Source organism: Lynx rufus, unplaced genomic scaffold (assembly GCF_022079265.1).
Source record: "Lynx rufus isolate CCGP_SWC_20201006 ecotype Redwood Valley unplaced genomic scaffold, mLynRuf1.p SCAF_20, whole genome shotgun sequence".
Lineage (NCBI taxonomy): Eukaryota > Metazoa > Chordata > Mammalia > Carnivora > Felidae > Lynx > Lynx rufus.
The window spans coordinates 17,213,756-17,225,753 of NW_025814835.1; the positions used below are offsets into that span (position 1 = coordinate 17,213,756).

Below are 11,998 nucleotides of genomic sequence, written 5' to 3' on the forward strand. Positions count from 1 at the left end.
CAATAAATGAGTTCAACGAAGTCATGAGGTACATGACAAATACAGAAAACGTAACTGCATTTCAACATATCGGCAATGAACATGTGAATGCTGAAAAGTACAATACCATTTACAATTGTTAGGAAGGAAACGAGAGAGCAAAACGACACTCAGAGGACATGTATGACGAAAACCACAAAATGATAACAGAAATCAAAGATCTAAAAATAAATGGAGAGACATTCTGTATTCATGAACTATAAGACTCAACCACAATAAAGATACCAATTCTCCCCAAACTGATATACAAGTTTAATGTAATTCCTATCAAAATCCCAACAAGATTTTTTATGGATATGGACACGGCTATTCTAAAATTTATATGGCAAGATAGAACTAGAATAGCTAAAAAAGTGTGAGTGTCAACTATCCTTTTACTTAAAAAAAAAAAAAAACTATTTTGAGGGAAAAAAAAGAATAAAAACTGGAGGTATCTGTGTTTCAAGACCAAGACTGGATTTCAAGACACTTTACAGTCACTACAATCAAGACTGCGGTGTTGGTGGAGGGACAGACATGTTAATCAACGGAACAGAACACAGAACCCAGAAATAACCACACACAAATATGCCCAACTGAGGCACGCCTGGCTGGCTCAGTCGGTAGAGTGTACAACTCTTGATCTTGGGGGTGGGAGTTCGAGCCCCACGCTGTTAAGTATAGAGCTTACTTTAAAAAAAAAAATGCCCAACTGATATCTGACAAAGGTGCCAAGGCAACTGAACAGAGGAAAGACAGCCTTCTGGACAAATAGTATTAGGGAAAGAAGACGTGCATGGGGAAAACAGACGGCAGCAGAAAACTCAGTGTAAGTCTCATACCTTATACAAAAACTAACCCAAGTGGATCGTGGTCTTACACGTGAAACCTAAAACCATACAACACTTAGGTAAAAAACACAGGAAAAAATTTTTCAGGATCTGGAGCAAACAACAGACTCAACACCAAAAGCACAAGCTCTAAGAGGGAAAACTGTGCTGGACGCCCTCAAAGCTGAAACCTTCTGCTCTGCCGAAGATCTGCTTAAAGATGCATAAGGCTCAACTGTACTTCTGTAAAACCTTCTTAAAAGATGGAAAGACAAGCCACAACTGGGAGGAAAGACTTGCAACCACATACCCAACAAAGGACTAGTATCTAAAATACAACAAGAAGTCTTAAAACTCAACAGTTAAAACACACGCACTCAACCTAATTAGAAAACAGGCAAAAGTGACATTTCACCAAAAAGGATATACAGAGGGCACATAAACAGATGAAAAGTATGTTCTAGGAGCGCCTGGGTGGCTCAGTCAGTGAAGCGTCCGACTTTGGCTCAGGTCATGATCTCACGGTCCGTGAGTTTGAGCCCCGCATCAGGCTCTGTGCTGATGGCTCGGAGCCTGGAGCCTGCTTCGGGTTCTGTGTCTCCCTCTCTCTCTGCCCCTCCCTGGCTCGTGCTCTGTCTCTCTCTCATTCGTAAATAAATAAATAAATAAACATTAAAAAAATTTTTTTCTAAAGCTGGTGAGGATGCAGAGAAACTGGACCACTCATGCACTGTCCGAGGAATAAGAAACGGTTCAGCCATTCTGGAAGAGTTTCTTAAAAACATAAATGTGCAACCAGCATACGACCCACCAACTGTCTACCCGGGCTTTTATCCCAGCAAACTCAAACTTAGGTCCACACAAAAGCCTGTGCACAAGTGTTTATAGCAGCTGTATTCAAAATACACCCCACGCTGGAAACAATGCAGACATCCTGAGAAGACTGAAAGGTGTACACCCTGCGGTACGACCTTGGATGGACCACTACTCAGTGGTTTGAAAAAACAAACTACTGGTCCACGCTAGAACCTGGACGCATCTCCAGGGAAGGAGCCGGTCCCCAAAGGTTACATATGGTGTGGCTTCATTTATAAAGCATTCCTGAAATAACACCACCTGTAAAGATGGAGAAGAGATTAGTGGTTGCTGGGGGTTAAGCGGCAGGTAGGGGTGGCTCTGAAAAGGCAGTATGAAAGTTCCCAGTGGTTATGGAAATATTCTACAGATTCACTGCAGTGATGTCTATATCCTGTTCTACAGGTTTGCAGAGTACTACTGGGGGAGAGTAAATAAGCGATACACAGGATCTCCGTATTGTTTTACATGAATCTAAAATCATCCCAAAATAAAAAGTTTAACTTTATGGTGCCTGGGTGGCTCAGTTGGTTGAGCGTTCAACTTCCTCTCAGGTCACGATCTCACGGAGCATGAGTCTGAGCCCCACATCAGGCTCTCTGCTGTCAGCACAGAGCCTGCTTTTGATCCTCTGTCCCCCTCTCTCTCCACCCCTCTCCTGCTGGTTCATTCTCTCTCTCTCTCTCTCTCTCTCTCTCTCTCTCTCCCTCTCTCCCTCTGTCAAAATAAACAAATCAACTTAAAAAGAAAAAGTCTGGGGTGCCCGGGTGGCTCAGTCAGTTAAGCATCCGACTTCAGCTCAGGTCATAATCTCACAGCTTGCGAGTTCAGGCCCCGCATTGGGCTCTGTGCTGACAGCCCGGAGCCTGGAGCCTGCTTCAGATTCTGTGTCTCCCCCTCTCTCTGACATTAAAAAAAGTTAAAAAAAAAAAAAAAAGTTTAATTAAGAAAATTCAGTGATTTGAGAAAGAAGACCAGAACGTCAGCACAGAACACTGGAGCAGTAATCAGGTAAAACTTTGACATGATTATGGTAATTATAAGTAGAGGTGGGGCGGGGGGGGGGGGGGGGGAGGGAAGGCAGGGAGGAGGGCAGGAAGGACATTCCCGCTGCTCGTGAAGTAGTACACCTGTCTCTAGGCCCGGTCAAGTCAAAAGCTGGCAGGCGATGAATGAGGAGTCGTGGACCTGTGAGTCCTGCGAGAGCCCACAGTCGCGCCCTTGAACCTTCAAAATCAACGGCGGCAGTAGGGTCAGTGCAGGAGTCGGCTGTGGACGGTTCCCTACCTAAGACTGCTGTGCAGGCGGGGGAACCCTGCCCGGGGAAGGGCTCGGGAAAGCCAGGAGAGAAAGCCGGCGGCTTGCAGGCACGGGACTAACCTTCCGCTGAATTCCCATTCCAGAAGCAAGAGCAGGGGTGGGAGCCACAGGGGTTCCCTACTCGGGGGAGGCAGTCCACTCTCTCAGTTCACGGGTGGATCACCAAGAACGTGGAGGTCAGAAGAGAAGAGGAAAGTACACGTTTTAAACACCTGGCCGCGGCAGGCAAGAGGGGAAAGACGGGGTTCGGGAGAGAGACTGGTACTTGAGGTGCCATTAGCTCAGCTTCCACGTTCTGTTAGAAGACGAGTGTTAAGTGCCCTTCTCGGGGAGGGGCCGGTTCACACAGCCAGACTGGTTTTTCCCAACGGAAGTCCACAAACTGTGAACTGGCCAAGAGTCTCGTGAACGGCAAAGCGGAGAAGACACAATGAAGAACCTTCCCTCTTCTCTCTTCTGTTCTTCCCGTCTGCGGCCCCCAGCTCTCCCACCAGGGTCACCTGATCCCGCACCGGGTGACAGCAATGGGTGAGGACCCCTCCTGGCTTCCGCTGCATTTGAGGCCAGCACAGCAACGTCCCGGACTATGGAACAGACTCAGGGTGGGCTTAATTAAACCGAGCGCTGACGAAGCGGCAACGTTCCCACAGACCACCGCGCAGGCTGGGCCGCTGAGCGAGAGACAAGGCTGGCCGCCTGGGTCTGCGGGAGAACCCTCCTCTGGCCTAGTCGGAGAAGAACGGCGATGAAGAAGGGGGGCCTTCTGGGCAAGGACTCCAGTAAGAGAAGGGGAGATGGGGAACAGGAGGAGGAGACCACGGGACACGTTTATGTTGCCAACCAGTCACATCTGGATGTGCAGGCAGCCAAGGCTTCCGAGTATAAATATGAGCTGAGTGGACACTTAGCCAGGCAGAGGTGGGGAAAGAAAAGACAACAGGGGGCGGTAGGGGGGGAGCAGAATAAGGGGAACGTTCAGCTCAGTGCATATTTGGCCCTAGAGTTAGCTATTCTGCCATGACTCATTCCCAAGTATTCCAGGTGAAACACGTGAGCTACTCTATACACTTGTCCCAGCAAAACGCAGAAGTCGAGGCAAAGCGACCACACACACACACACACACACACACACACACACACACACACACATGATGTAAATCTCCTTCCCCGAGGGAAATCTCCACCCCAGTTTGACGCTAGTTTGGCTGGTGAGCCTCAACGGTCAACGGAGAACAAAAACTAGGGGAATACACGGAAGAAGGGAAAGTCCTTTCTCTGAGCCCACGTCCTTTCCCCTCCGAGAAAACAAAGGTTCCCCAAGAGAACAGACTACGGGAGGGCAGCTCCAAATGCCAGATCCTGACCAGCACGCAGGGGTGAGGCGAGACGTGAGGAGAACCCTGTGAAGCCAGGACTCACCCTGCCACGCCACGGAGAGTACCAGCGGACGTAGAAACAAGGCAAGAGAACAAACAGAATGAAAGAAATGGGTTTGTTTGTTTTTAACGCTATCCTTTTAAGACACGAAGAAACAGGACCCTTCTGATGAAGCAGTGACGAGGTCAGAGGGCACCCAGAAAGACCCCAGGCGCTGTCACAAGGACACAGTAGAAGAGCTATGTCAGCCGCCGCCTGCCCGAACTAGTCGGCCGCTCTGTGGAGCGCTCCACTGTCTGGGCCAAGGACACGTAACATCCAATGCTGCAAGGATGCTCTCAAAACTCTCTACCATTTCCACCTCCACTAAACTGCAAATCCAGAGAACAAAAAATTATTGAGGTATTCTTGATCTTTTGTTCCCCAGGCTCAAATCCTACAAAGAACTCAGCAGCGGCCCTTGAGGAAACTGATCGCGGCGGCTCTAAGAGACCTCTGGAGCACAGCATCAACCTCAGGCGACAAGACAGCGGCAAATAAAGGAAAGCGGATCACCACTGGGTCTTCACAAACAGAAGTCTGAGCCAGTAGTGGCGCAAACTAGCACCCCCTTCCAATTCCTTGAGTTTCCTCGTTTGGACAATAAACCATACAGTCTCTCTAGCCTGAATTTGGTTCATTCAACACGTTCAGTTAGTTCCAAATGGTAAGTATCACATATCTGTAAAACGCACTGATCGATCCATTGGCCAAATGGTGGCTCATGGAGAGAAGACGATGATAGGAGATAAAAGGGCTCACTGACGTCCACTGTGACCTGCATGTCACCAACATCAACCTACACCTCAGCGCCCAAAAAGATAATAAATAAATAAAAATAAAAATGAAAAGCTATGAAGAAACGCGAAGGCATTCTGTTCAAGCGGAGATGGTTTTCCACTTGCAGGTTAAATTCATCATACTGGGGACTATTACTGAACGTACTTCTGGACCAACGTCTCTCGTAAGCAGGCACACCATGTTAAGTGGGTACCGGTAAGTCTGTTTAACTGTAAAAGGCAGTAATTATAAGTAACAGGAATTTTTTTTAATCCCCAAACTGTCATTAATAACCAGGAACGCTGGTGATGTAACCTGATTTGAACACCTGATACAATGGCAGGATACTACAATTGGCCCCATCTCAGACCTCCCACACATATACCGGTGACCCAACAATTAAGAACGCGTTTATCCCACATCTAAGGCGCCATAACTCAACTAGTACAGAGAGTTTCTGTCAAAAAAGACCTTGTCTTCCAAAGACGTTGTTTGTAAAATGAGACTCGTTATTTCAACGTTGTTCAAGCCTCCGAAGACAATCCTTTCCCTCGTGCGCTCACACACACACACACACACACACACACACACACACACACGTGCACTCCCATTTAATTGAGTTCCCACCCCTAAAATCAAGGGCATCGTCTAGAGCACTCATGTCTACAGATCTGTCACCGAAACACCAAAATGTAAGGGATACTCTACTTGTCCACTCGTATCTGCAGCCTGCTGGAAGTGTGTGGCCAGCGACGTCTCGTCCTGGAAAACTTCGTTACACTCCAAACATTTCAGACTATGCCTGCAGAGCTTGGATGGGTCTTCGTCTAGAGGCATAGCTGGAATGATGGGTGTGCTGGAGGGAGCGGATATGACTGTCCCGGTGATGCCAGCCTGAATCTTCGTTACAGTGTGTGTGCCGGCTCCCGCGGAGCCTGGAAGAGCAGAGGACGAAGCGGAAGTATTGCTCGACGGAGAGACAATCATCTGATCGGCTGGGACTGGCTTTAAAATCAAGTGGGAGCACTGCATCACAACCCCCTTTTCCTTGTGCCCGCGGGCGTGGGAAAGGAGACTGCACTTGTTGTAAAAAACGAGGTTCTTTGTACAGTGGTTACACGTCACTTCGATGCGCACGCTGCGTCGGTCGTAGTGCTGGGTCAGACTCTTCTCCAGGGCAAAGGAGTCGCCACACTCCAAGCACTTGTACCCGCGGGTCGGTAACGTGATGCCTGCGTTGGCAGGAGGACTGAGGTTGGGGATGTAAACTGGGACCGGGTTGACGCTGCTCAGCACCTTGTTGAAAGCTTCCACCACGGAACTCTGCAAGGAGGACACCACCTGGACCCGAGACACCTTTTTGGGTGGTTGCGAGGCTGCTGCATTGATTATTGCCTGCTTTATTTGCTGCTGAGGTTTGGTTAGCACTTGGCGGAGCTCGGAGGTGGCCTGGGCGCCCTGAGGCAGAAGGTTAAGGTTGGCGAGGTGCACAGTCTTTGGCACGAGTTTGGCGTTGGCCAGGCTGGATGCCGGCACCACAACGGTTTGCTGCTGGATGGCATTGGCGGCTTTGATGATGGCGCTGCTGGCGCTCTGAACAGAGGCAGCGGATATGACCGTGGCTTTGACCGTCGTGTTGTTAGCGAGCTTCAAATTAATGACTTGGGATCCCGCCGTCTTCACGGCGGACACTGGGAGGAAGGCGGTTGCCACGGGCTTGATGGTGACCTGTTTGGGGGTCAGCTCCGCAGGGGCGACTGCGTTGGTGACCACCGCCGACTGCAGAGGCGCCCTGGGCGGGGAGGAGAGGACGGCAGCCGAAGCCGGAGAGGACAGGAGAGACGTCACAGACGCCATCACGGGCCCCGCCTGCTCGGAAGGCTTTTTTCCAGAGTCGAGATCGACCTCTGGCAACACCCTCGTCACTGTTCTCTTTATTTCCCCAGAAGACGTCTTAATGGTTTTTATGCGGACTTTGGGGATTGCTGGTGTCGACCCTGCGGGAGAGGATGGAGACCCCTTGCTGCTGTTCTCACTGGAGATGCTCCTGGGGCTATCGGGCTGCTTCAGGGACACCTTCTTTGTCCCGTCGATGAGGCTCTGGGATTCAGGAGACTTCTCCATGGCTCTGGGACTATCGTTTGCTTCTTTAGGTAACGGAGAGGCCCCCTGTGATTCGGTCACCGGTTCCTTGCAGGAGTCGGAAGCAGCCTTTTTAGCACTAAGTGCTGCTATTGCAGCTATACACGAGGACAGCTTGGACGATGGCTTTGACCTCGACAGCGCGACGCTGCCGAGGCTGGGTTCACTCTTCTCCGAGCTCAGCTTCCCGTCGTGGGCCCGGTTTTCAAGCACCTTTTCAGAGTTTTCCTTCAGCTTATCCTCTGCTTTTCTGGCTTTGAAAGGTTCGTAAACACTCAGATTTATGGAATTTGTTTCTGTCTCTCTCTTAACGACTCTGTTTTTATCTACGTTGCCTGAAGGAGAGATTCCAGTTTTGCTCAAACCGTCCCCTCCGAGCGCCTTTGGCTTGTCATAGTCCTGCTGGGCGGCCGACCCCGGCAACACGTTCGCCCGAAAACCGGAACGCACGTCCTCTTTGTCCGGTGGGTCGTCGACTTCAATCTTCTCGTCGTCGTCAAACTCTTCAGCGCTTGAGATGGGGCTAAACTGGCTGAACGTGGAGTCTTTTAAAGTCACCTCCGAGGCAGGCGCATCTCCTTTCAAGGACTTCGATCCATCTTTGCCGTAACTGTCGAGAGAGGACGCGGTGAGAAACCCGTTGTGCAAGCCGTTGCCAGTGGGATTGTGGCCGTCCTTCTCGGCGCCCTCGGAGGAATCGATGTTCCGAACGTTCTTCACGATGACGCTGACGCCCACGTCGGAAGAGGACGGTGTGTGGGAGTCCTCGTCTCCATGGGCGTTCTGCTTGATGTGGCTTTCCTGGTCCTCGTGTACAGACTCGATAGCTGCTTTCGGATCGACCATGTCTGGGATGTCAAATGCTGCCAGGAGGTCATCAAAGTCTGGGGTCTTCATATCCCCCATGGTCATGAATTTGATCAGATGTTCTGTTAAGCGAACAGAAACAATTCCATCAGCAAGGAAAACTTGGTAACGATGGGATAAATATCCCTATAGGATTTACACAAACACAGTGACGATGACCGGGAGAGAGCAAGTTGATAACTACCCTTCTTACAGCGAGGGGACTCTGAGTGAACAAACGTCCAGAGAACGTGGGTAAAGCCTGGGTAATCACAGCTTCAAACTGATTTCTCCAGAATGCCACACAGCATTCCCAGCATGGCACCTCTCTAACAAGAAGGAAGCTGACTGGAACCGGGACGGCACGAAGAGTAGGTTTCGACGTAACACCCAGAAAACTTGCCATGCATCACTGGACTCATCACACTGTCTTCACAAAAAGCTATTCCCGAACCTATTTCGATCTCAACACCATTCGATTCTCCTGGCAAAATCAGCACGATTACAGTCACCACCACGTTTGGCCTCTTGCATTAAAAGGAATATATGACAATCAAAAAAAAAAAACCAAAAAACCAATTACAGATCTCGACCCGCCCACGGAACAAAGGAGCATCCCAACCCATCACATAATGTCTACTGCTAATAAAGTTCCACCTGAGATTTAAAAAAAAAAAAAAAAATCCTAAGGAGCTTAGTCCATCCGTTTGTATTGAATCCTACTTTCCTCTATTATGTTAGGGAAAAAAATACTCTCCTGGCAGAAAAGTATAACGTCCCTTCTTTTTCCCTCTCTGGTTCACTGCTTTTGGTGGTTAAGGTAACACACAGCCATTTCCTGATTGCCACTCATCCAGCACAGTGGTCCACGTGGCTGTGGCGGCTGAGGATGACCCTGCCATGACATTGTTCTCAGCGTGGAGCAACATGGACCCCAGGGTGTGGCAGAGCCTGGGAGAAGGGAGGTCTTCTCCTCTGCACTGGGGCTAGATGGGGGCAGAGAACGTTCTGTGAATGTCAGCAACGCCCTGGGCAGTAGGAGGACACAGTTTTAGGGAAATGGACAGTCACGGCCATTACTACAGATGAAGGATCGATTACAAACACGTGAAATGCTTGGGGTCTTTAAAGGGCACCCTTTGCCCACCTGCAGAGGACACGTAATCAGATGTAACTCCACTGTGAGAGAGATCTCTCTCCTGCCTGAACCCCAGAGCACTCCACCTGTTCCCAGTATTTTCTGGTATGCAGCACAGCATACATTTGTCTCTTCGTTCCTACTAGCCTGTCAGCTGACTGAAGATGGCAATGTCTCACTCACTGTGACACCATAAACGCTACATGACTACCACGCCACAAAGTCAGGCACGAGCACACTGGATTTCTAACCGGAAGCCGGGCCTAGACCCAGCCCCCGTCACTCACTAGCTCTGGGATCCTCAGGAAGGAAGGGAATCTCTAAGGGCCTATTCCCTCTCCCTGCAGTGGATGGAGGCAAGCAACCAGGAAGAGAGGAAAAATAGGAAACAAAAAAACCAATGTAGAAGGGAAGGGGGCCATAGCTAATTTTAGGCAACATTCCATGGAAGAATCAGCCTGATTTATAGATACATATTCCTAGACTCTTTCCTTTTCTTTTTTTTTTTAAACTTTCTTTTTTATTTTTTAAAATTTACATCCAAGTTAGCATATAGTGCACCAATGATCTCAGGAGTAGATTCCTTAGTGCCCTTTCCCCATTTAGCCCATCCCACCTCCCACACCCCTCCAGTAACCCTCTGTTTGTTCTCCATATTTAAGAGTCTCTTATGTTTTTGTCCCCCTCCCTGTTTTTGTATTATTTTTGCTTCCCTTCCCTTATGTTCATCTGTTTTGTGTCTTAAAGTCCTCATATGAATGAAGTCATAGGAAATTTGTCTTTCTCTGACTAATTTCGCTTAGCATAATACCCTCCAGTTCCATCCACATAGTTGCAAATGGCAAGATTTCATTCTTTTTGATTGCCGAGTAATACTCCATTGTATATATATATACCACATCTTCTTTATCCATTCATCCATCGATGGACATTTGGGCTCTTTCCATACTTTGGCCGTTGTCGATAGTGCTGCTATAAACATGGGGGTGCACGTGTCCCTTCGAAACAGCACACCTGTATCCCTTGGATAAATGCCTAGTAGTGCGATTGCTGGGTCATAGGGTAGTTCTATTTTTAGTTTTGTGAGGAACCTCCATACTGTTTTCCAGAGTTAGACTCTTTCCTTTTCAATACTTAACGGCTGTTCCTCATTAAAATCTGCTTTAAATCACTGAGAGATTGTCTTGCACATTTTACTAAAGTATTTAATGACTTTTTTTGGGTGGGGTGTATAATCTGTAAAAGATCGTGCATTCCTAGCAAAAATAACTATACCGGGGTCAAGGTAGAATTTCTACTGAGGTGACAATATGCATCCCCATGAAAATTCACATAAACCACAAATCCATCAGCAGTACTAAGACATCCCCCTCAGCTTGGTCACTCACTGTGGGACACATCCAAACCCTTCTAATAATCTGGATGGGAAAAACTACTATTAAAGATGAAATCTGGGGCACCTGGGTGGCTCAGTCGTTTAAGCGTTCAACTTCGGCAGCCTGGAGCCTGCTTCGGATTCTGTGTGTCCCTCACTCTCTGCCCCTCCCCCACTCACGCTCAGTCTCTCTCTCTCTCTCTCTCTCTCTCTCTCTCTCTCAAAAATAAAAATACTTAAAAACAGGGGCGCCTGGGTGGCGCAGTCGGTTGGGCGTCCGACTTCAGCCAGGTCACGATCTCGCGGTCCGTGAGTTCGAGCCCCGCGTCGGGCTCTGGGCTGATGGCTCAGAGCCTGGAGCCTGTTTCCGATTCTGTGTCTCCCTCTCTCTCTGACCCTCCCCCGTTCATGCTCTGTCTCTCTCTGTCCCAAAAATAAATAAACGTTGAAAAAAAAAAAATACTTAAAAACAGAAAAAAAAGATGAAGTCGGGTGATGGGTATTTTAAGGAGGGTACTTGTTGTGATGAGCTCTGAATGTTGAATGGAAGTGATGAATCACTGAATTCTCCTCCTGAGACTGACATTGCACTGTATGTTAACTCACTAGAATTTAAATAAAAATTTGAAAAAAAAGAAAGAAAAAAATCATACAGATGAAATCAACACGCAGGTTCGACAGGGATAAGCTAAAGAACAACTCACCTTGCATTCACATCTCAGAACAGAACTAAGAATGTCACCGCACTTTCCCTAGATGGTCGGCTTAGCCCAGAGGAAACACCCCGGGGCCAGCACTGTCTCAGAAAGGTGCCTGTGGGACCGGACAGGAAACTGTATCCCCAGCATCAAACTAGAGCCCAGATAAAAGGTGCGGAGGGAAGAAAACATCAACAGTTCTAGGCTAATATCGTTGTGAAAATATCCATGACGAGGCACGTCTGTGATTATGGTCTTCCTTTTAGAATGAAATTGAACATTTAAACTGCAAAATACAGGAAATGCAAACTCCATCTGCCAGATAATACCCACGAAAGAGTCCACCCACTTAGGAATAATCCCTGAACGTCACTACTGTTATTTTTAAGCAGCATACAGTTACAAATGAAAACTCACCATCAAATCACCATTAGCAAAGCATCCGTCCCTGTGGTCGAACTTTACCAACCATGCTGATCAACGTTTATAGATCGAGGTTCTTAAAGAACTCAAGACACAGAATAATGAACTACCACCCAACTCCCACCGGAGGTGAAATGGTCTGAAAACTGTTTTGTTT

At 48.3% G+C, this 11,998-nt stretch overlaps 1 protein-coding gene across 4 annotated transcripts in view; it reads right to left on the reverse strand.

Annotated features, from left to right (window-relative positions):
• ZNF532 (zinc finger protein 532) overlaps positions 1-8,273 on the reverse strand; it is a 59,128-nt gene extending 50,855 nt beyond the window's left edge. For all 4 annotated transcript variants that reach the window (XM_047086125.1, XM_047086124.1, XM_047086123.1 and 1 more), the window contains exon 1: positions 5,928-8,273. In XM_047086125.1, the coding sequence (XP_046942081.1) occupies positions 5,928-8,273 (2,346 nt within the window). The remainder of the gene's footprint in view (positions 1-5,927) is intronic.
• Positions 8,274-11,998: the final 3,725 nt, after the last annotated feature.